Source organism: Leptosomus discolor, chromosome 2 (assembly GCF_034619465.1).
Source record: "Leptosomus discolor isolate bLepDis1 chromosome 2, bLepDis1.hap2, whole genome shotgun sequence".
Taxonomy (NCBI): domain Eukaryota; kingdom Metazoa; phylum Chordata; class Aves; order Leptosomiformes; family Leptosomidae; genus Leptosomus; species Leptosomus discolor.
The window spans coordinates 41,215,059-41,237,828 of NC_141392.1; the positions used below are offsets into that span (position 1 = coordinate 41,215,059).

The following is a 22,770-nucleotide window of genomic DNA, read 5'->3' on the forward strand; positions in this document are numbered from 1 at the left end:
TAGTGACAAGATGAGGCAGAGTAAGAAAACAAATGTATGACTATGGTAAACTTGCTAATCTTTGATTTTTATGTCCTTTAACAGAATGTTAACTGTTGGCTGGCAGAACAAGTGGAAGGGATATCTGTATTATCAATATTTTTAATTGTTTTCCTCCTATCCCTCTTTTAGGGCAAAATTGGCATTTAAAGTGTGTTTTGTGCAGTTCTCATTTTTACTCTTAAAAAGAAACCTTAACACCAGTCTGATAAATAGTATTTTGAATTTATTTTGATGCTATACAACCACAGGGGTGTCACTTGTGTTCTTAGCAGATCTTGGGAGGCGTTTCCCTTGGCTTTCACTGCACTTGTCAGTCTTACATAGTCAAATCTGTGAGAACTGAACACTGCAGTGCTGCTAATTTAGGACATCTGTGTGAAAGCTAGGGAAATTACAGACTGAGATCTTTATTGCTGGTACCCGTTTCTCAACAGTGGACTGGACTGAATCACAGGGTCTGTAGGAAGATTAATATTTTGATGCAGATTTCATTGTTAGCCTCATCAAGACGCTATTGTATGTCAAGTTAATTTTAATGGGGAAACAAGTCTTTTCTCCATTCTCTGTTTATTATTTAGTTTCATAATTTTCTCTGCCCACTATTTTCACCAGTAGTACTTCCTCACTTTCCTCTTGTGCTGTTGAATTCTTTCACTTGTGTTGATCTCTTTTCCATCTAAAACCTCTGGATTTCTCTCTTGTTCACACTATTTGTTTCCACATTGCCTTTTCCTTGTGACATAATAAATTGATCTTCTCTGTAAAAGCCAAGGCATACAGTGTCTGTCTGCTACAGTGCTCCTTTCCTTTGTTCTCAATGTATCTCATTGAACTGAGTTGTTGATTCTTATTCTATGTTGTGTCATTGCACCTTTTACTACTTTTCTCTCTGAAGAACTTTCCTATTCATGTTGGAGAGCATCTTTATTTACCCTGGTGTTTGTTCCAGGACCGTTGTCAAACCTATTTTCCTCAGCTCTCCAAGAAGTCCAGATGAGCCCTGTCCTTTCTCCTTTATTTTGTTGTGGCCACTGTGACTCCCTATTGTTGCCTTAGCTAATTTATTACGGTTGCTGTTAAAGGATCTGAAGGCCTCTGTGAAGTTTGGAAGATTAGTTAAAAGTGGTTGCAGTAGTTGATAATAGCAAACTTGTAGCAGGATAGTGTTGATTTGAGTCTCTGAGATGTGAGAAAGGTAGAAAAAGTGAGTGGAGATGATGCAGCGTGTTTGGAAACACTGTTCTGTTCTTGAATTGTGTGATTTACCAGTGCATGCTCCACAAGGTGCAGTGCACAGCAGACGATGATTTCTTTTGCAAGATCATCCTTGTAATAGGAGTTACTGTTTCCAGAAAAGATGCTTTCACACGGGAATATCTGAAGGATTAAGTACTTAAGTATCTTGTGTTCTTGTGGATGTTGAGTTCTGAGCATTTCAGCCCTTTTAGAGAATCAAAGCATTCTTGTCCATATATGATGAGGAAGTAAAACTTAGACTTGCTGTTTTTCTTTTATCACGGCCAGTGCTAGGCCTTCACAATTTAGGCAGTTGTCTGGGACATAGCAAAACTGCCCTGAGGTGTCCTTAGGGCTCCTTCCTGCCGGGCTGGAACAGACTCGCTCTCTGCTCTCTCCGTTTCATTGCTCAGTGTTCCGCAGTGCCAACACGGCACAAGCTCTCCCTGGTTCTCACTGAAGAACATACATGAAGTGCCCGGCATTGGGCAGAGGAACAGGCAGATTCCCCGTCGCTGCCGGTAAAGGAGTGAGAAGGCGGCGACACACTTGCACCACCAGTGTCTTTCACCACCAACTCCCCCCTCTTCCTTCCCTATCCCATTAGCCCACATTCTCTTCCTGCCCAGCCCTCCAGTGCTGCCTAATCTCATTTACAGGGGCTGCTGCCAGATCTGCTGGCAGCTGCAGTTTCTTGGCCGCTGTTTTCGGTGAGCGAGCCGAGCGCGCCGACGAGGAGGAGGAGGAGGAGGAGGAGGAAGGGGGCTGCTGTGTGGCGGAGCGGCGGCAGCAGCACCTTTGACGTGCCCGTCCCCCACGTGACGGCCGCTCCATTGCGGGGAGGGAGCTGAGCTGCCGCCGCTCCGGCAGAGCAGGGGAGAGCCGCAGCCTCGGCGGCGGCGGCAGCGCCTCCGCCCGCAGTGCGTGCGTGCGCGTGTGATGAGCGATCGCCGCGTCCCCCCGCCCGCCGCCGGCTGACACCGACCGCGCGGGGCGCGCCAGGAGCGACAGGAGGAGGCGAGGAGCCGCCGCCACCGCGCAGTGACCTTGGCCCAGGAGGTAACGGCGCCGGGCGGGCAGCCGCGCTCCGCGCCCCTCCGCGCCCCCGCCCCGCGCCGCCTGCGCCGAGGCCGGGGCGACGCCGTCAGCCTCTCCGGGCGGCGCCGCCGCTCTCCGCGGTGCTGAAACCGCGGGCGCCGCGCCGGGCTCCGCGGCGCGCCGGGCTGCCCGCGGGGCGAGCCGGTTGTCCCGGCCCTTTGCCTCCGGGAGGCGCGCCCCCGCGGAGGGGCACGGCGGGGGCAGGGGCAGGGCCGGGCCGGGCGAGGGCCAGGGCGCAGCGGAGCCCGCGCGGGGGTCCGGGGGCAGGGGAGGCTCTGGAGGCGAGTGCTCGGAGCGGGCTCAGCCCGCCCGGCTCTCCGCAGCCGCCGGCGGGGTCTGTAGGCGGAGCGCGTTCGTACACCTGCGTGCGGAGCCGGAGCTACGGCACGACCGGAGCTCTCGCTTAGTGCAGCTCCCTTGTGACCGGGGGGAGGAAACGGGGCTGGCGGCGGAGCCGGTGTTTTGCAGTGAAGTGCGGTGAAAGTAGGTGAAAGCAGCCGGAAAGGTTTTCTGGCTTGTTTCTTTCGTTCCCCCCCGCCGCCTGCTTCCCTCCCCCGGCGTTTTTGTGAGAGCGCACACGTGCCGGGGAATTAAAGAGAAGTTTGATGCGTCTGTCTCGCTTCGTGGGAGTTTGAGGGTGGGAAAGTTGCCGCGGCCCGGGCGGGGAGGAGGGGGCACCGCTAGATACCGCCGTGGGCCGAGTCGGCCTGCCCAAAACTCTGCTCTGGAGGGTGCGAGGCCCCCTCGGCGGGGGCTGGGCCAGGGCGGGAGGGCGCTTCGTGAGGAGGTGTCCGCCTGCTGGGGCGTCTGGTGGCATGTCCGGGAGCTGTTCTGAGGGACAATTCATTAGCGTCTAAATTAGATTAACGTGTTACCTTCATTATTTACAGGCAAAAGAGGGTAATGACAGTAAACGGTGAGTTAGCAGCTTTGCTCCAATGTAAATATCTGTTGGGTCAAGAGCGTGCACTGATTCTGGTATCGTGTCGGTAGACGGTCAGGTCCGTTAATCACCAGGGACGGCAGGACACCTGAGGCAATGTCTTACTGAAACCACTTTTACCTTTTACAGTGCAGCGTTCAAAAGCAGATCAAATCTGTGGGACATGGCCCAAGGAAATAATTATGGGCAAAGCAGCAATGGGGTGGCTGATGAATCCCCAAACATGCTGGTGTACAGAAAGGTAAGCCTTTGTGTTTTTCTAAAGCTGAGGAAGGGACTTCAGGAAATGGTGAAGTCCTAGCAGGCCTTGTTTGCCTAGCAAGTGAGGCCATTATTTTTGCTGTTTCTCTCCAGTTTCACGAATAGATGCTGCTGCTGTGCTTTGTGTTGTCTGCTCTCAGAACATGATCACCTGCCGCTGATTTGGAATGGTTTGTGTCTGTTGACATTTCTGCTGCCTAAATGCAGTTTAAATGGCATGTGCAAAGTAGATCTCTATCCCAGGTACTACTAGTGACTCCTGTTTTGAGAAATGACTGGATCTGTTGTTTTAAATGGTAAAATACATGCACGTGCCAACTTTGCGTCACGTTCAGAAACAGTTGGTTTTCAGTTTGAAATACTTCACGCGTTTCATTCACTTTCTGCATTGATACGTATGATATGTGATGGTGGTGGTGTGGCAGAGACTGCAATGTGTTTTGAGTTCAAATGTTTACTTGTAAAATCTATTTGGAAAATGAATTAATATCTTTTAAAGCTAAATATTAACTGTATAATACAATGTTTTATGTTTCTTTCTCTGGGCAAAGATTTTCAGAGTGTGGGGAAGTCAGAATGATTAACTTATTTCATATGAGGTAAAAAACTGATTAAAGATATTACTTATCTGCAGTCACTACAACTTAAAAAAACCAAGTACATACACTCCAGGGATTCTCTCTGGGAAGGATTTCTAATGTAGTTATTCTAATAGCATCAATATATAAATTTCCAGACATTGAGCTCCAGTAGTGGGGCTTATTTAGCCATGGTGCTTTCGTTTAAGTGACAGTAAATGCTTTGGGATTTTGAGATATGTTTATACATTTTTTTTTTTAATAAAGGTTTAACTACATTTATCAAAAAAAGAATAACTAAATTCTAATAATGGTGAGGAAAAATAGTTCTGCTCTCACAAACTGAAATACATAATTATGCAACTACTTGTTTATTCCTAGAACACAGTGCTTTCTAACTTGTTTGTGGTTGGTTTTATCAGGTGGAAGAAATCAATATCTTTACTTTGTTAGAGGCATTGACTTTTCCTTTCGCAAGTTGACTGTAATAGAAAGCATCTGATATATACTCAGTTTAGTCTTTGAGGTGAACTGAGGTATCATCAGTAACTGTGGTAAGTGTTCTTTTCCCAGAAACGAAAAAATAGACTCAAATTGAAGTCAAATGCATGTTTTTTTCTCTTTCTATTTTCAAATATGTGGCTGACTTCAGTTAGTTGGTTGTATTTGCTATTTTCAAAAAGTAGGCTCTTTTTATAGAAGTGAAGGCATTTATGATTTTAACCTTAGTTATCTATCTATGTAAGAATGCACATCTGGAAAAGTATGGGGTTACCTTGCCATTAACACCACAAGTGTGTTTCAAAATGCATGAATTTATATGTGAAAATGTGCTGCGTATATTAAAAGCAATATACCAAAGCTTATATTGTTCTTCATAGGTTTTTGGTCTTTCTAAATATAATCTTTCCACCCTTGTCATGTACTTCCACGCTGAGAAAGAGATCTTTTCTCATGTACTAAATAAGCATGGAGGGTGGAACACAGAGAAACTGTTTCTGTTCTCCTGTGGTGACTTTGTCTGAGAAACTGGTCAAGCTTGTGATTTGTTATGTTTAATGTGACCTCATGCCAAAATTTAACATTGCCTCTGAGCAGCCTCCAGATTGGCATGGAACTGCCAAGGCAAATGATGAGAATCCTGGTGATGCAGGGGAAATTTGAGAATGGGGAGCGGGGACAGCACACAAAATGTCAGGTGTACGCTCAGAAATCAAAGCATCAAATGACTTTTCAGTTCTCTGTAAATCAGCAGTAAAGGGATGATACCAGTTTGTGTCTTCCAGTGTAACAGTGGTCCTTCCCTTGTTGTCACTCAAGTGCAAGTTGGAGCACTGGGTATTAAACTTCCAAAGAACGCTGACTTTCTACAGAATTACCTACCATATTTATTTTTGTACATGTCAACTTATTTTTGTAGCATGGTGAATCAAAAGATCATTTAAGATTGTGCACCCTGATGTTAGAGTACAGAGAGAAAACTAAGTAGTCCTTACTTTGGCAGTATTCAAGGAACAGGCATCAAAATAATAAATAACTTTTTAAAAAGCCACCTGTGTTTTTCTGCAGTATGATATTGCTGTAATCAAATGTGTTATAAATTCCGTGCCTGGAACATGAGAAGGATAGTTAGGTGGAAATCATTTCATTTCACAATATATAATCTCTGAATACAATTCTTTAATAGCAGCAACTAAATCACAGGATTCCTTGTAATACATTTGAAACACAATGTTTCTCTGTCTGTCATTGTGTGGGAAATGAAAGCACTGCGCAGAGTGAACAAAGAACTAAATCAGCCAGTTTCATGAAGGACTAACATTTTTTTTTTTTTCCTAACAATTATTAATAATTTTCCAGTTGGCCAAAAAAAAAGAAGAAAGTGTGCTGTTGGCTGGCTTGAGAAGCAAACTGAGTTTCAAGTCTTATATTTTGAATAATGTTGCTGAAATCCACAAATGCGGAAATGCTTTCTTCCAGTAGTTTATACAACATCAACGCATGGAATAGCACGCATTTTTTGATATATGTACCTGCAAGGAATACATGTGATATCTCTTACTACTTGTGTTAACAAATAACTAAAATTTGACCATGCTGAGTGAAGAGTGTTACTTTGGCTATAAAACACACAATTTTGTAACCTGATAATTCTGCTAGTCTTTCTAACTTTCAGACACAATCTGAACTAAGTATGTTCTAAACTGCATGGAGTTACAGCCCTGGGTTTCCTAAATCCTGATTCTGTTAGGAGTATTTTATAGAAAATTTTATACAGAATGAAGTTCTGGTGTTTACAAATTCTGTATTTAAGGCTCGAATCATTACAGAATCATTATTGCTTTAAGTAAATTGCAAACTGTTGACAAAAAAGGCTGGTTTTCTGGTGGGTTTTTTTTTTTTTGAATGCATTTGCTTTGTTATTAGTTACTTATTTGAAGGGTTGAGGAAAGATGGATTACCAAATTGTAATACAGAGTAACATAGAGTGTAGATAGCCTGTTATTTTCATAGTAGCTTGTATTCATAGACAAAGAAGAGTTTTGTTGCATTTTCGTTTCAGATATGAAATATTTTTTTTAAAAATCAGCATAGCATAATTAAATATCCAATGCATAGATAACTTAGAATTACTTATTTGAATCTGTGATGGAAAAGACAGAGGTACAGGTGAACAGTTCTTTACATCATTTTTACACTGTGTCAGTGTTTTCATGCCTTAGGGAATGCTTTTTATTTTAATAAAGTCAGCTGAATTATTCTTTTTGGCTACCATCCTAATTATAAAGTAATGACCTGTGACACATTGTTAGTACTTAACATACCTTAGGAAGTCCTGAATTTTTCTGCTAGTAGCCTGAAGCAAACATAAAAAATGTAACCCCCCTGCTTTCACTTCCCCTCCAGCAGAGTCCATTCCAGTCAGCAACTGAAAGAGGTAAGATGCTAGAATCCATAGTATTTTAAGATCACAAGTTGCTCATACTGAAGTCTCAGATTTCAGCAACACTAACTGCTGCAAACTAAGTCTTAAAGAAGAAACTCAAGATGTAGTATAAAGCCCATATTGTGCAGCTTTTCTAAGTTTCAGAGCCTGACCTGCCTTTTTTTGTTGTTGTTTTAATCTTGTACATGGCAAACCTAATGGAAAGAATTGAGAGTTGTCTTTGAGGAACTTCAATTTTAGACCTACTGCTGGTCCTGTGAAACTTTTATTTGTCTTTCTGGTCTGTGCTTTGCTTACTTTTTTAGTCAAACATATGCTACAAGGATTAGGAGTTCTAATTTGTAAGTTTAATGATTACTGTACTGATGTCTGAACTAGCTCCATTTGAGAGATGATAGCTTTATTTTGTAGCAATAAGATAGTAATGTTCTGAATAGTAATATTCTTGTGACTGAGACTTTGATTCTCTACCTTCCTCACTGCCGCGAGTGTTAAAATAGCTGTTGCCAAAGCTGATTAGAATTACTAACAGTTGGGGCTTTCAATGCTGTAATGAAGATAATGAGGTGTTTGTTCTGTTCTTGTGACAATTGTTGAAGGTCATATGTGGCAGCACTTGTGTATAGCAAGGCCTGAATCTGTAATCTCAAGCTACTTCTTAGTTTACTGTGATTTGATATTCTTCATAGAAACTATGCCTCCAAAGCATGATACTGAGCAAATGTTGTTGTAGAGGAGCAATAGCCATGCAGTGATAACATTTGAGAAAATTGTGACCGCCATCTTCTAACAACCATTCTCCTCTCCTCTGCTTGTACCAGAGATGGTATCCAGTGTAGTGTGCAGATAATATTGTGTTCTCACATGGCTTTTATCAACTGCTCCCTTGAAAAAGATTGTTGGAAGAAAATGATATGCCAGATAACTGTATTCTTTAGAGCCTGTGAGACTAAGGACGGGCATGATAGGTGGGGTATTTCTAAGTGCTGTCACTCATTTTGATAAGGGAAGAATTAGTCTGATACTATACATTTCTGAATATGCCATCACAACCTATGGAGGCAACTTGCTTCCGGTGTAAACTGCTAAGTTGTTACTACATTGCAAATGCCAGGGTACACTGAGATACTAGAGATAAGTGTGTCTTTGTTTTGTTTTGTTTTGTTTTGATTATGGTATACCTCTACATTACGCAGTTTCTTCTTCTGAGAAGAAGAGTGGTACTGCTGCAAATCTTGGATGCTGGTCTTGGTTTTATTCCAACACTCATCGTAGAATGGATGGAGAAAGGTCCACATTTGTGGACCTCAGGAATTCCAGCTTAGGAAGAACAGAATTTACCTTCCTATCCGGTATGAATGTTATGAGAATGTTGTCATAGTTCCAGAGCAGTTGGTTTATAGTGAAGGAAGATATTACACAGGTAATATTTAGAGGACAGGAACTTAATACTGAAGGACAGAGTAGTTGCTAGATGCTGTGGAGTGCCTTTCATGTGGTGAGACTGCATGTTTCCCTGTATGCTGTCACCCTCATGTTTTGTGTCTACACCTGTGCAGTGATTCACTTGAATTCTGTATCCTCTCCTAGAAAGGTTATTGTTAGTACTAGGTGTAGCATGTATGTTTTGGCATCATTTGTGATAAGAGCAGTAGAAAGGATTTGATTGTTTTCACAACTATACAGAACCACTGAAAATGCCAAGGAAACTTGCTTAAAAATATGTCTCTCTGAGTCTGCAGGTGGCTAGATCTGTGAGGGGGCACCTGCCCTGTATGTTTGCTTTACTGATTCCTGCTGGTATTTTCCATCCTTTCTGTTCTCCTCTTCCTTCCACTAGGTGTAGAAATGTATCGAGTGATATTGCAGTGAGAGTTTTACTGCTGCTTACTGTTCCGAGCTTGATGTGCTAGGGCCACTGGCATTGCTGTCAAATGCGAAAACCCCACAGAATTCTGTGCCACCATGTTACTTCCTTTCTCCATCTCACATGTGCCATCTGAAAACTGTATGTGCCTGTTTTGATTGTGCATTGTCATTTCCAGTTTCTCTGCTTCTTTCCTTTGAAGCAGTCTACATTTGTAGCTATGGAAACAATGATGCTATTGAGAGTGACGTGCAATACGGAGTCAGAAATTGTTTATTTTGGAGTTTTGAATTTGGTTTTATTTTACTTACAACATTCTTTGTGGACTGCAGGAATTTTTATAGTGACCTCTATGGTGTGATAACATTTGACAGATTCCCACCAAAGCCAATATGAACTATAATGAGGCTTCATTAAAATACTTGCATGTAAATACAACTTGTTAATATGTGGCTATTTTCCCAATTCAGGAATCACAAACCTATTGCAGCATAGTTGTAATTTTTAGTATAGGAAGCACTGTACCTGCTTCTTAAATCAGTCTGTAAAAGCTGCTAAAAGAGAAGAAATTTGCTTTGTGAAGTCCATTTACAAATCTAAATCCTGGGTCAAGCCTAGAAAGAACAGAATAAAATCACCCGGAGAATATGTTTAATTATTTTTTACATGCTATAAAACTTTTCAGACAAAGTGTGGGGAGAGGTAAAGACTGCAAATCTATAGAGTATGAACAGTAGCTGGTTTTCAACTATATCTCTAAAATAATAAAGCTTTTACAAAAGAGATGGATATAATTATTCTCTGTGTTACAGATGGGTAAGCTGAGGCATGACAGTGACATGTCAGAGCAGTGGAAAAGCTAAAAATAATTTTTGTTAAAATAGAGCAAACTGTTTCCTACAGAAGAGGGAGCCATTAGGGCTGAGCTTGCAAAATGCTACCTGGAATGATTTCCATTATATGTGTATATATTTTGACCAATGCAAGAAAAGTCTGGATTTTGATAGTGGTAACATGAACCTTACAAAAATGAATACAGGAAGAAAACTTTGAGGGTGGGATTAGTAGTAGGAGGAGATTGACCACTTTAGAAAAACATAGTCATAGAATATTTTGGTTTAGAATAGAGCTTTAAAGGTCGTATGTCAATCCCCCAACATCTTCAAATGAAACTTTGAGACGATGGTGCAGTGAAGAAAAAGTACATGTACAATTTTCCATGGCAAAGGGATCAGCCAAGAACTTTTATTTTTGGTCTTGGTTGCCACCAACCATAAAAAAAAAAAAGTTGGAGATAAAAAGGTTGATCTAGTTATTAAAGTACATGTTTATAAGAGTAACTGGAATATATATAGCAGGAATGAGGTTGGCTGGGAAGCCACAAGGGATGTTAGCCCTTGGAGCTGAATTGCCCAAGAAGCAGAGTTTGGAACTGTAGCTTCACGTGAAGGGTGAGAACTCCCTGGGGTTAGTGCAGGAGGGGAGGCTGCCCAAGAAATGGAGCTGTAGGAACAGGTATAGGAGCCATTGTAACTGTCAGTGAAGCTTTTAGTAGATAGCATACAGACTTCTTAACTGACAGGGATGGGAGCTTGGTGTTTGGACTGTTTAGCCCTCTAAAATTTGAGGCCTGTTTTGTGCTCATGTGTGTGTATCTGTGTATGAAAGCTTTCTTTGTCAGATGCTGCTGTGGATCTCCCTCAATTTGTTTGTAATGCTCTGTGTATCCCTTAGAAGACAGCTTTATAGGCTGAGTTTCAGAGAAGCTGCTTTGTCTGTCAAGGTCATCAGGGCATCAAAAGCCAGAGACATCACTCTTGCTTTTTCTTACTGTCGTTACCTGCTCTTCCTTCAAATATACTTCTGGCTAAAAGTTTATTGCTGATGAACAGGAACTGGAGAGATGACACTAGAATGTCTGTATTTTTCCAATGATGATGCCTGTTTTTCAAGATTTTTGTAATTGTGCTATTTCTACTCAATTGAGGACATCTTTGATAGCCATTAAATGAAATTTGAAGTGTGTTAGATCCACAGTGTCATTCAAATGAGAAATCCTTTTGGGGAAGTCTCTAAGAATTTATCATGCAGTGTTCATATCAAAGATGTGCTCGTTTAATTCTGAAAAACCTTAAGCAAGAGCTGAATAGACCCCAAGGAACATCCAGATAGAAATTTGTTCATCACAGTGAAATCATCATTTTCCTGGCATTCTTGCATCATTTTTGCTGAAACTGGGTATAATGGGAATTTTGAAGCTGTATTAACTCTTCTGCATCACTTCTGCTGGAGTTGTGTGTTGGCTTTCTTTTGACCCGTGCTGAATCCTGTTTGACTAGCATAGTGTGAAGTTCTAGGGAGGAAGGATTGTGCCACAGAGGAAGAGACAGCAAACTCAGAGGATCTCTTCACAAAGCAGTTCAGATGTAGAAGGATTCTCTAGCTGAAAGTGAAAATTGCTCCCTATAACACCAAAGGATTTTTTTTTTCCTTTCTGTTACAGTTATCCTTGATGATGTAGATGGTTGTATAATGTGAATGTACATGTATGCACTTACAGTATTTCAGTAGTCTAGTCTAACAAACGAATTGGCAGTGATAAATATAAATATACAGACACTGCGGAGTTCTGCTGCTGTGGGAGAAGCTGTGGTAGTGGGGTGGGTCTGCTTTTGTGAAAGAGTCTGTGGGGTCAGAACTCTTACTGGCATGTCACTTTTGTGGCTGTTATGCTTTTGTGATTGTTCTTCATTGTTGATTAAATAGTAATCCATAGTAAAAAAAAATATATATGTACAGCCCACATGGAATTTGTTTTGGAAGGGATATTGTGCCAGCTAGGCCCACTTTTATTGATTCATAATTGATCACAATTGAATAGACATGAACAAAAGGTCATACTGGAGGACATTTAAATATATAATGTTTTTGACAGTATCTCATGTATATGATATAGCAATATTATACTTTGTCTTCCACATTGTAAAAATGAATTGCACTGAAGTATTTCTAATAGCTGTTACTTAAAAGTGTCCTAAATTCTGGTGGAAACCCACAGGTTTTTTCTGATCTACTTTTATATTGGAATGAATAAGCAGTTTACTGAATGCCTTTTGAAAGAGAGACATATGCGCTTCTTAACACCTACACTTCTCTGAACTAAAGACTGTAAGAGGCATTAATCGGTGAGCTAGATTCTGCCCTCAGATGTAGATTCACAGCATCTCTTGATATCAGCAAGAGCCATACAATTGCATTTGATTATAGAATCAATATCAACAAGAAGAATGACAAAGCTTAATAACAAACCTTCAAAATTATACAGACTTGAGACAGGTATTTTATGATAAGAATTCTTTTTATGTTGTACACTTTTGTCTGTATGGAGGAGAAAATACAGAACACTTCATGGCTGTACCACGAAATCCCTGCTGTTGGCACATTTAGTGCTGTAGGCATATAAGTATGATCTGAAGAGTAAGTTCAAAATTGTAAAACAGGATGGCTTCTTAGTAGCAAAGGGAAAACAGTGTATGAATAATGCTATCATACAGGGCTATACTAAGATTTCTGTATGGCTTGAGTAGTTTATTTTAGCTGTGTCATCTGTAAAATTAGGTGGTCAGCAGTATCATTAAACTCATCTTAGTGAAATTCTGTGAATATCAGATGTTTGCTTTGTACAGAGTACCTTAAGTTTATCAAGGTACTATATGAGAGGGTAAAGTACTATGGTCATAGGAATGCAGTTTTGGATAATTACAATACTATAAACAGCAAGAGTTCTATCCAGCTGCTCACAGTATTACTAGCTTTCAAATGTCTCATTTTTTTAAGAGTTACTAAGCAACAACAAATCTCATTCAAGTCACTAGGAGCTAAAGGTTTTTAGTACTTTTTCATAAATCATGTCTATTACTCTGTGGAATCATCACACTACCTGAATGAAATATTGAGATTATGGCTCCTGTGGTCTTGGGAGAACACCAATGTCCATCAGAGTAGAAGAGCCATACTAATGCCCAGTAAAGTTAATGAATTGGTTTGGTTTCCAAGAGAGAGGAGAAATACCTTTGCCTTGTTTAAAACAGCATATATATGTATATATAACAATACAGTGCTTTATCTGTGCTCATTTCTTAAAAACCTGTAGTATGAGAACAGTATCTCTGCTATAGGAAAATAATTTCAATGTTTAAGCAACTGTTCTGTTCTACGGACAGTTGTGACCTGAAGCGCTTATGTTCGTTTATAGTTGGACAAAATAGTTCTGACCTTGCTTTCTCTTTACCATCAAATACGCTTCTATAGTATTACTTTTAAGTGTTGAAATTCATGTTCAGCTGTTTTACTAAATGCACTGTCCTGTTCTTGTATTAAGCTACTGTTTGTATCTCATTTTGAAGTACATTCAGAAGAAAAGTGTGTGGGCATGTTCTAGTTGTATTTGTATTTATCTGCGTTGAACATCTGTAGCTGTCATGCCATTAACCTTTTAACTGAAACTTTGGTATGTAGCTGGTCAGGCAGGCCATAGCCAATGCTATTGTCTCTGGGATTCTTTTGGTTTGTGTTTTTATTTCTGCCTAGAAATTGAGGGCTAACTTTGATTCCAGGACACTGAACTTGACAATCTTTTCTAGTTCTGTATTCCAACATTTAGGAGCCCTCACTTTAAACTATAGAAAATAAGACATGTAGTTGTCATGGTTTAGGCCCATCTAACTGGCAGCTAAACACCACTTGCAGCTGCTTGCTCACTCCTACATGCTCCCCCTCACCAGTGGGATGAAGAGGAGAAAATGTTACAAAAGCCTCGATGGTTGAGATAAGGACAGGGAGGGGTTTCTCACCAATTATGGTCACGGCCTAAAAACAGACTCAACCTGGGGAAACAACATCAATTTAAACACCACTGCTGATTTACCAAGCAAATCAGAGTAGGATATTGAGAAATACAACCACACCTTAAAAACACCTTCCCCTGCCCCTCCCTTCTTCCTGGGCTCATCTCTGCTCCCAATTTCTTTACCTCCTCCCCCTCACAGTGGCGCAGTGCCATGGGGAATGGGGGTTGCAGTCAGCTCATCACATGTTGTTTCTGCTGCTCCTTCCTCCTCTGCGGGAGGGCTCCTCACACTCTTCCGCTGCTCCAGCATGGGGTGCTCCCTCCCATGAGAGACAATCCTCCATTAATTTCTCCAACGTGAGTGCTTCCCATGGGGCTGCAGTTTTTCACAAACTGCCCCAGTGCAGGTCCCTCCTGCAGGCTGCCATCCTCCCAGCAATGGGCTGCTCCAGCACGGGCTGCCTTAGAGTCATGGCGTTTTTTGGGCACCACCACCTGCTCCAGCTTGGGGTCCTCCATGGCTTTGAGGGGCATCTGCTATACTGTTAACCTCCATGGGCTGCAGCGAGTCAGCCTGCCATCTCACCACCTGCTGCAGGGGAATCTCTGCTTCAGCACACCTCCCCTTCCTTCTTCACTGACCTGGGTCTGCATGGCTGTTTCTCTCATATCCCCCTCCTCTCCTCTGCTCCAAACAAAGACTTTTTCCCCTCTTAAATATGTAATTGCAGAGGTGCTGATGGGCTTGGCCTTGGCCAGAGGCGGGTCTGAATTTGAGCAGGGGGACCTTCTAGAAGCTTCTTAAAAGAGCCACCTTTGTAGCCCCTCCCCTGCTGCCGAAACCCCGCCACACACAGACCCGACACAGCTGTGTAGGTATAAATGTGTAACTGTGGATTGCTTCTGAAGATCTACCTTTCCTTCCAACTCGCTGATGTCTGTTATCAAAATGAAGACAAATACAGATGCTGGGATGTCAAGATGTCAGTTTATGTTCTGTGGAGGAGTGTTAGCACAAGACTTTAACTTGCCATCCTTTTTTTTTTTTTAATATATTGAATAACTGTACTTGCTTCCCCTTCAAACAAATTCTACTCTGTGTCCTGTGAAATAGTTTCTTTAAGTACGTAATTTTATGGGGCTTATTCTTGGTCATTCTGAGCAATATTAAAGGACATGGAGTAGGTTCAAGGACAAAATGCTGCATGTGAGGCACTGAGAGAAAAATACTTAGCATCACATCATTCTGTCATTTGCAATGTTTGTCTTCATGTGAGCCATACCACCAACTTCTCTGTCTGGTAAATATGGCAAGATAAGCAGGGTTGAACAAGACCACTAGGACTGTGCAGGTGCTTCTGGAAATGGTCACGGAAGTTCATTAGGTGGTGCTCAGCCCCCTGGGTAATGAACAAACATCCCACATGGATGCTAAGAGGGATCCTCTTGAGGAAGGAATGAATGTTGGTCTCATGAACAGTGTCTTCCATGCTAGGTGTTGATGTTGGTGTGCTGGTCAAATTGTTGATCAAGACTTTTGATGGTGTTCTGCAGTTTCCAGGGTTGGCAAACTGAAAAGATAATTTCTGTGCATAACAATTTCAGTCTAAATATAAAACAAGAGGTGGCAAAGTGATTTGGGGAGACGAATCAGAAGAGGCTGAGACTAGGTAATTTCCATTTTTTCCCCCTCAATTCGTGGAATGGTCTTTGCATCACCTTCAGAATGGTATTTGAAGTTCACCGAAATAGAAGTGAAGCTCATTACAAATTCACAGTCATTCACATGACTTTGTCCAAATGTCAGTGTTTTTGTTCTTTGTTATCCTGACAGGCCTTATCAAGAGGAAATTATGTGTTCTTATTTTTCTCCCTTGTCGCACCTTTTTGACCTTTTATATAATCCATATAGACATGGTAAATGGATTTTAGCCGAGTAGTCCACATTTGTCATGAATATATTAGCATCAATTTAAGTTTTAACCACATTGTTGGTTACATTTAAATATTTTTGTCCTATTCTTTTTGCAAGCTATCTTGAGTAGTACTTACAAGACTGACTACTTACATGCTTATGTATTAGTCAATTAGGCTTCAGAGTGTTACTAGAAATGTTCAGTATGCTGTGTTATTGCATTGTAGCTATCCTTGGGTTAGGTACTTTCTTGAAGATTTGCATGTAGTAGATGCAGTTGAAGGGGGAAATGCCCTCCTCCCTTTTTTTTTTTTTTTGAAAGCTAAGCTTTCCTATTTACCTTATAGAAGTAGAGGTGAAATTTTACTTTGTTTATGTGGCCCTAAGTGCAGAGTAATTCTTTGAAAGTAGTACCACGTGGTTCCTCTGTTGGTGAAATGCTACAGAAGTTTTTACGTGGTGGTGTCCTGGTGGTAGTGTGCTAGAGGTGTGAATTTCAGCTTTTTTCCACTGAAGTAAGCTACATTGTAGAATGAATTATATGAAATATTATGTTTTGTTTATATTTTCCATTTTCCCTTCAAAGCAAGTAAACGTTATGATGACTTGAATTAATTGCCCTTCTGCAAGCTAAGTAAGTTTTCATAATTGACATATCAATTGTAACATTAGCTATTAATGCAGTGAATGACTTCTGACAAGTGAGAATAAATGAGATAATAGTCATTAACCAGCGTAACATCTTCCTTCTGAAGGAAGAGATGGATGGTGTCTTGAGGATACATGATCTGCATTAGAACACAGTGGAAAAGCAGTGGCAGATAGCCTGTAATACCCAAATGCAATAGTAGCTGTACTTTTTGCTAATGCTAGGATGGTTTGTGATGAGTGGTCTGTTGCATCACTCTTCCAATCTGTCAGATCTCAGCTGATTGCTTCTCTTAAAGACTGAATGTGATCATGCAGAGGGAGACTCTGAGTGTGAAAGCAGGAAGGTTAAGTCTAGGTTGTGCTGCTGAATAGTTTTGAATAAATCACTCCATAGCAAGCAAGCTGAAAGGCATATAGACACTTTGTGCTTAACTCCTTAGGATGCAAGTGTGTAGGAGGTAAGAACTATTTTAAATAATACGTGAAACAGCATTTATCTTAACAGTAAACATCCCCTCCCCACTTCTCTGAGTTAGGAAGACTGGAACCCCAGGAACTCTTCATTATTGCAGTTCTGTAAACACTGTAAATTCCTCATGGCTGGACAATTCTTGTAATGTTACCAGAATGACGTTTGCTTAAGAGCAAGGAGAGTATCTAAAATCAAATATTGCATTTAGAAAATCAGGTAGTGGGAACATGGTCGTGAATCATAGTTCTGCTGTCCTGTTTGACAAAATGATAGTAATTTTGTGCCTCTGTTTCCTATATGTAATTTGGAGATAATTCAGATGGATTATGAAGGGACACTGAGGATAAGATTAATTATGGTTTTGGACAGTGTATAGTATAGTGAAGACAGTAGTGCAATAGAAAATACGGCTTTATTTTTCTAATACACCTTTTTTCCGATTGTTTTTCACAATTCCACTGTGATTCGTTACAGATCTAACCTTTGACTTTGACAAACAGATTTTGTACCTCTTTTGAGTGGTTTCATCAGCCTGGAGAACTTGATCTGACTCCCTGTGGAGTGTTAAGTAGAGATAAGGTGACTAAATCTCCACATGGTGTGCTGGTAGTATACTTTCTAGAGTCATTGCTTCTGTTTCTTTACCTGCTTCAAATTCTTCAGTGAGTAATGACGAAGGGAAAGAAGATGTACATGACCTACAGTACAGGCCCATCTGTGGAGACCAGATGGCATCTGTAACAATTTTTCCTATGATTTGGTTATTTTCCTTTCCATTTCCTGTAAATTGTCTAGGGGAAACTCATATTCTGAAACAAGCAAGAATAATGGAACTGCTGACCTTTATTGACGGAATGGCATTTTGTGCTTTCTAACCACTGCAGCCTAATCTCACTTCTGTAACACCTATAAATGCTGTGTTTGAAATAATATGTAATTCTATGGAATCCAAACACTTTTTTTTTCTTTTTTTCATGCCACTAAAAGAACAGAGGATATCTGTAACTAAAGTGGTGTGTGGAGCTGTGTTTGTGAGATTTTGCTTTCCAGCAATTTAAAAATACTTGGAACACAGAGTAAGTATTGTGGCAAGTGTAACTAAAGGGACATTAATCCACACTATATTTTCACCAAGCTTTGATTTTTGTAACAGATGCTGTAATTGTACTTCTCAGCAATATATCTTAACATTCACTATGCTGAAGCAGATATTTCCAGTCTTTCAATATGCATTCATATGGATAGCATGAGTTTAATAGGAATAGTGATGATTTAAATGAACCTGCAGCTTCACACACTATTCCTGTGAAACATGAGTAGATCTGCAAAACAACTGGCTTATTTTTTTCTTTTACTTGACAGTCACTGTTTTGGTGGGGTTTGTTGGTGGGTGTGGTTTTTTTGTTTGTTTTTTTTTTTTTCTCTTTTCATTAAGGCTGATATTATTGGCATCTGTGCTATCATCATCAGGGTATAATTCCCCAAACCGTGTGTGTGTGTGTACCTATGTTTGCAGCTGGTATTCTAGCTATGACTGAGTTTTCCCACCCAGCTTAAATTGTTCCTTGCTTTATCAGTGTGGTCATCTCTTTTATTATTACTTTTTACATCTATACATAGAAGCATTTTGCCGTTGAGCAAAGGGAGAGAGTCATGTAGAGAAAAGACTGCTATTAAAAGTACATGCTCTCTATAGAACTTCATCAGCAGGTTTGGGTATTTAATAACTGTTATTACTTAGCTAGATAATTTTTTCATGTAATGTTTTGTTGAAGAGGTTCAAACGTATTCAAATTTCTGACAAATATTACTTCTGAACTAGCAACTCCCATGTGTCCCCTCTTAAAACTGTACAGCATTTCTTTTTGAAAGTCTCTTTTAATTTACCTCTTCTACTAACAGAACTATGTGCTCTGGAATGATTAGATTTCCTAATGATATAAAATATTTTTATCACTTTGGATTAGTGTCTAGTTTCTTTTCCACATTCCATAAACTTTTATCTAGTAACACTAGAAGCACCTTAATATGTCACTTCTAAAATCCTTGATACTAACCCAATTTATTTGTCAGAACCATCTTTACATCTCAGAAGGTATGAGGTTTTTTGATTATAAATGGCAACTCTGGAGTCATAACACTAGAATCAATATAACTTCAAATTGTTTTGTTAGAATGTTGCTGTCTGCTAATGAGGTTGAGTCATGGTCCTAGACAGTGCATAATTTTAAGTCTGATGCTATGTTGAGTTTTGTGCTGTTTCTGGCTGTGTCCAAGAGAGGCATACAACCAATTACAATTTGAGACTGACCAAGCTTTTCCTTCTGCAATCACAAAAAAACTTTTTATGAACCATCATACAGTTATTTTTGCATCTTTAGTTCAATCCTCACTGCTTCAGTTCAGTATAGAAATCTAATAAAACTCTTTTATTAGCATAATTTTGTTGCATTGAAATTTTAGCCAAGTTCACTGAGCAAGGAACCAAACTAAACACCCGATGCAGTTTATATGAACTAAAGAAATGCACCTTATATGCAGAACCAGGATTTTTTTCTTAGTCAAAGTATTAGCAATCTAATCAGAGTTGTTATTTGTCCAGTTAGAATACTCCACACAGCTAGACACTCACATCTATATTCCTAATTATCCAGTTATTGCTAATTCCAAGTATTAGTATAGTTAGAACTGATATACACTAGCTGTTTAGTATCTATTTCCTTCTCTGGTAGACTCAACATTTCTAGGCTCCATAGGTTCCTATGGTCAGTAGTGCTGAGTTGTCTTCTACAAGGATGGTGAAGAATTACATCTGCCTCCTGATAGAATATGATGTTGATATTGAGTACTTCTTCCTCATTGCTCTTGAATCTGCATGTATTTATTGTTTTATGTTTGCTAACACAGTTGCCTTGCTTGCTCTTTCTTCGTTGCTGCTTGAGTTCCATTTTATACCTGAGATTTACTATATATGTTGTTTTACCCAGCTCCCAAGACTGCATTCGTTTATGAAGAATTTGATGATTCATGGTTGTATTTTTAGCCCTGGATCCCAGGTATTGTCCTGTGCCAGTGCTGTCAAAATTCTATACTGTCATCTGCTGCTTGAACTTTTGGGGGCTTCTGTTACAGACCCCTATCATTTTTCAACAGCTTTGAAGCTTGTTTAAGTAATATTTTATTAGTTCATCCTTTTCATTCTGTTGTATTAGGGTCATTGAATTGTTCACTGTACAAATACAATGATCTGTTAGGAAAATCTATGTATCTACAGATACATATAGATTAAATGTCTTGGTAGTTACTTGCTGATGATTTTGCTGGTGTGTTGCCAAAATTATCTTTTAACAGTTTTCACAGTAAAAGACAAATTAGTCTGGTTGTAGACATGAAGGGCTTTATTTAAAGCTTCTAGTTTTGCCTTTTCTAAAGTAGCAAGAGACACACAAGATTTGTCTTATAAATCTTACATAGTCTACAATCTGTGGACCACAATGTACTGGTAAAACGGAGGTAAATATAACAGGTCAAAATTGCTGAAGAAGAAATTCTGCGTATGGCTGTTACCCAAAAATAGTCACTTGTACAGGCTGAGACTGTTAGTCAGTGTAATCTAAGAGGCCCCATTAGAAACCATGACCTTTAACAAACAAGTGATTATTACCCGTCTTCCACTCAAGTCTTATAACTGATGCCTGACATTGCAGCAGTTTGAACTTTGCAGTCATCTTAAATGAATGCAGGTGAAAGACTTTATTAAATAAAAAGCAGAAGCAGAATGATTTTGGACATAATTTGAACATACTTTTGGATTAATGACATTTACAGTATTAATCAGAGACCCTGATAATTACAGCTGTTGATGCCCAGAATAATTGAAGCATCTCAGCTGACAATCTTGATGCTCTCGAATTGTGACATACATGAAAGGCAGTTTATTTGCATATAACTTTGCTTGTGTTTCCAAGTGCAGTCTGCCATCGCTGTTTTTTAAAAAGGCTAAGGATTCCAATTCCATTGTGAGAGTGAAAAGATAGATTTTTTTTTTATATATATATATATATTAATCAAGCAGTATTGCTGCAAAAGCTATAAGTCAGTAAACTAGCTAACAATTGCAAGTGATATTTATAGAAGCTCTGTTGGAACCAAATACCTTCTTAACTGCTGCAACCAATGACTTCTGTTTGTTACTTTTAGGCAATAGAAATGGAACAAGAAAAACTCTCTCATCTTATTTTAGTAATAATCTGCAAGGGCCTCTTTCAGTTTTGGCTGTCCATATTTTTTTCATATCTTGAAGTGCTCACCAGGCTTTGTAGTTCAGGTGAACACAGTCTTTGATTGTCTGTGCTTCACTAACAAGGCAAGAGAAAATGCGTTTTCTCTCTCAGCCTGACAAATTGATTTGTTTCTACAGAGTGCTGTTGGATCTTACAGCTTAAAAGTGGTGTGGGAATGTCCTGGATCTATTTCCATTCACTGTTCCTCAAATGGAATTTGAAGTTTCTGAATTGTGTCTTTTTTTGGAGTCTTTTTGAAAGGAAGGAGACTTTTTTTAATACACACAAAGGTAAAGAGAATGTTTGATACATTATTTCATTACTAACTTCAACCATACTTCCTCAAAGAAGGTGTGTTTATTTTCTTTCAGTTTTGAAGTACTTTGAATTCTAGTTTCAAAATTGAGTTGCAATATTACATGAAGTTTTGAAAGTTTCTATTACTTTAGTACATTTAAAAAATGTTTTTATTTTAGAGGAGCTATGTGGGTCATTGAAAACTAAGCTGTACATCCTTGATTTTGCTTTGAAATACATGCTCAAGTGTGATTCTCATCAGTGCAGGTGTCCTCAAAAAACGACATGATTTTTGCAAGCACGAATCTGGTGGATGAATTGATGGATTCCCATGTGCAGGCTAAAGCATGTCAAAGAACATGAAAGAACTTTATTTGGCAATATTATATTTTTTTAAATTAAGTTAAATTATCTTGCTGGAGAAGAACATTTTTAGGGAAATAAATTGCCGAAAGACCTTCGGCTGTGTTATGCAGATTTGAGGGATCAAATATATGAACTGGTTGTTTTTCTTATTTGCAGTTGCCATAATGATTTTGACTGTTGTTCTCTTTGGGAGGTTCTTAAGTTTCAAAATTATGTGCTTTCTCATATGACTCTGTATAACCATTTGCAATCACCATTTTGATTCTTGGTCATCATAAGCCTTGAGATGTGAATACTACCTGTAGGTACTTGTCAGAACAACCATTCCTGCAATTCTGTAACTGATCACTAAATACACAGGCCAGTGTATGCTTGAAAGAGATCTACTATTCAAGAGTATCTCAGTTGCAGAAAAAATCAAACAATGTATGTTTAAATAATGGTAGCTCAAAAGCAGTGGTCAAGTCTTAAAACTGCTGGAAAATGTTTTGGCATTATATGTATAGGGAGTATTATAAAACCTTTTTCTGATTGCATAGCCATGACTGTCTGAAGTTTGACAAATATGAATAACATTGTATAGGTTAGAGTAACCTAGATGATCTTTAATGGCCCCTTCCAACCTAAACTACTCTGATATTCTATGAAGTCATCTGAAGGTGTGGGGTTCAGTTTTTTGTTTTTGTTTGGTTTGGGTTTGTGTTTGTTTGTTTGTTTTCTTTTAATGAGGCTGGTTTTCTTAAGTCTTAGCACGAGACAGACTTTAGAGTGTTGCAGAGCATTTATGATGCCAAAATAGGAAGGCAGATCCATTCATTAGTAGGACTACATGGAAATGTATTTTTAGGACCTTCCTGTAGTTCAATGAAGGCAAACTTTGTGTAATTTTTCTTTGATACAACAGATAGCAGATGTAATTTACCATGCTGCTGAGCTGACTTTTAGCATGATCTGCTTTTATACCT

General features: G+C 39.7%; 1 protein-coding gene across 9 annotated transcripts in view; it reads left to right on the plus strand.

Moving 5' to 3' along the window:
• Window positions 1–3,470: 3,470 nt before the first annotated feature.
• The window catches only part of RGS7 (regulator of G protein signaling 7), a 263,975-nt gene continuing 244,675 nt past the window's right edge, over window positions 3,471–22,770 (plus strand). For 8 of the 9 annotated variants that reach the window (XM_086460949.1, XM_086460950.1, XM_086460951.1 and 5 more), the window contains exon 1: window positions 3,483–3,560. In XM_086460949.1, the coding sequence (XP_086317075.1) occupies window positions 3,483–3,560 (78 nt within the window). Of the gene's footprint in view, window positions 3,561–22,770 lie in introns of all 9 variants that reach the window. The other variant, XM_086460957.1, reaches the window with a different exon arrangement.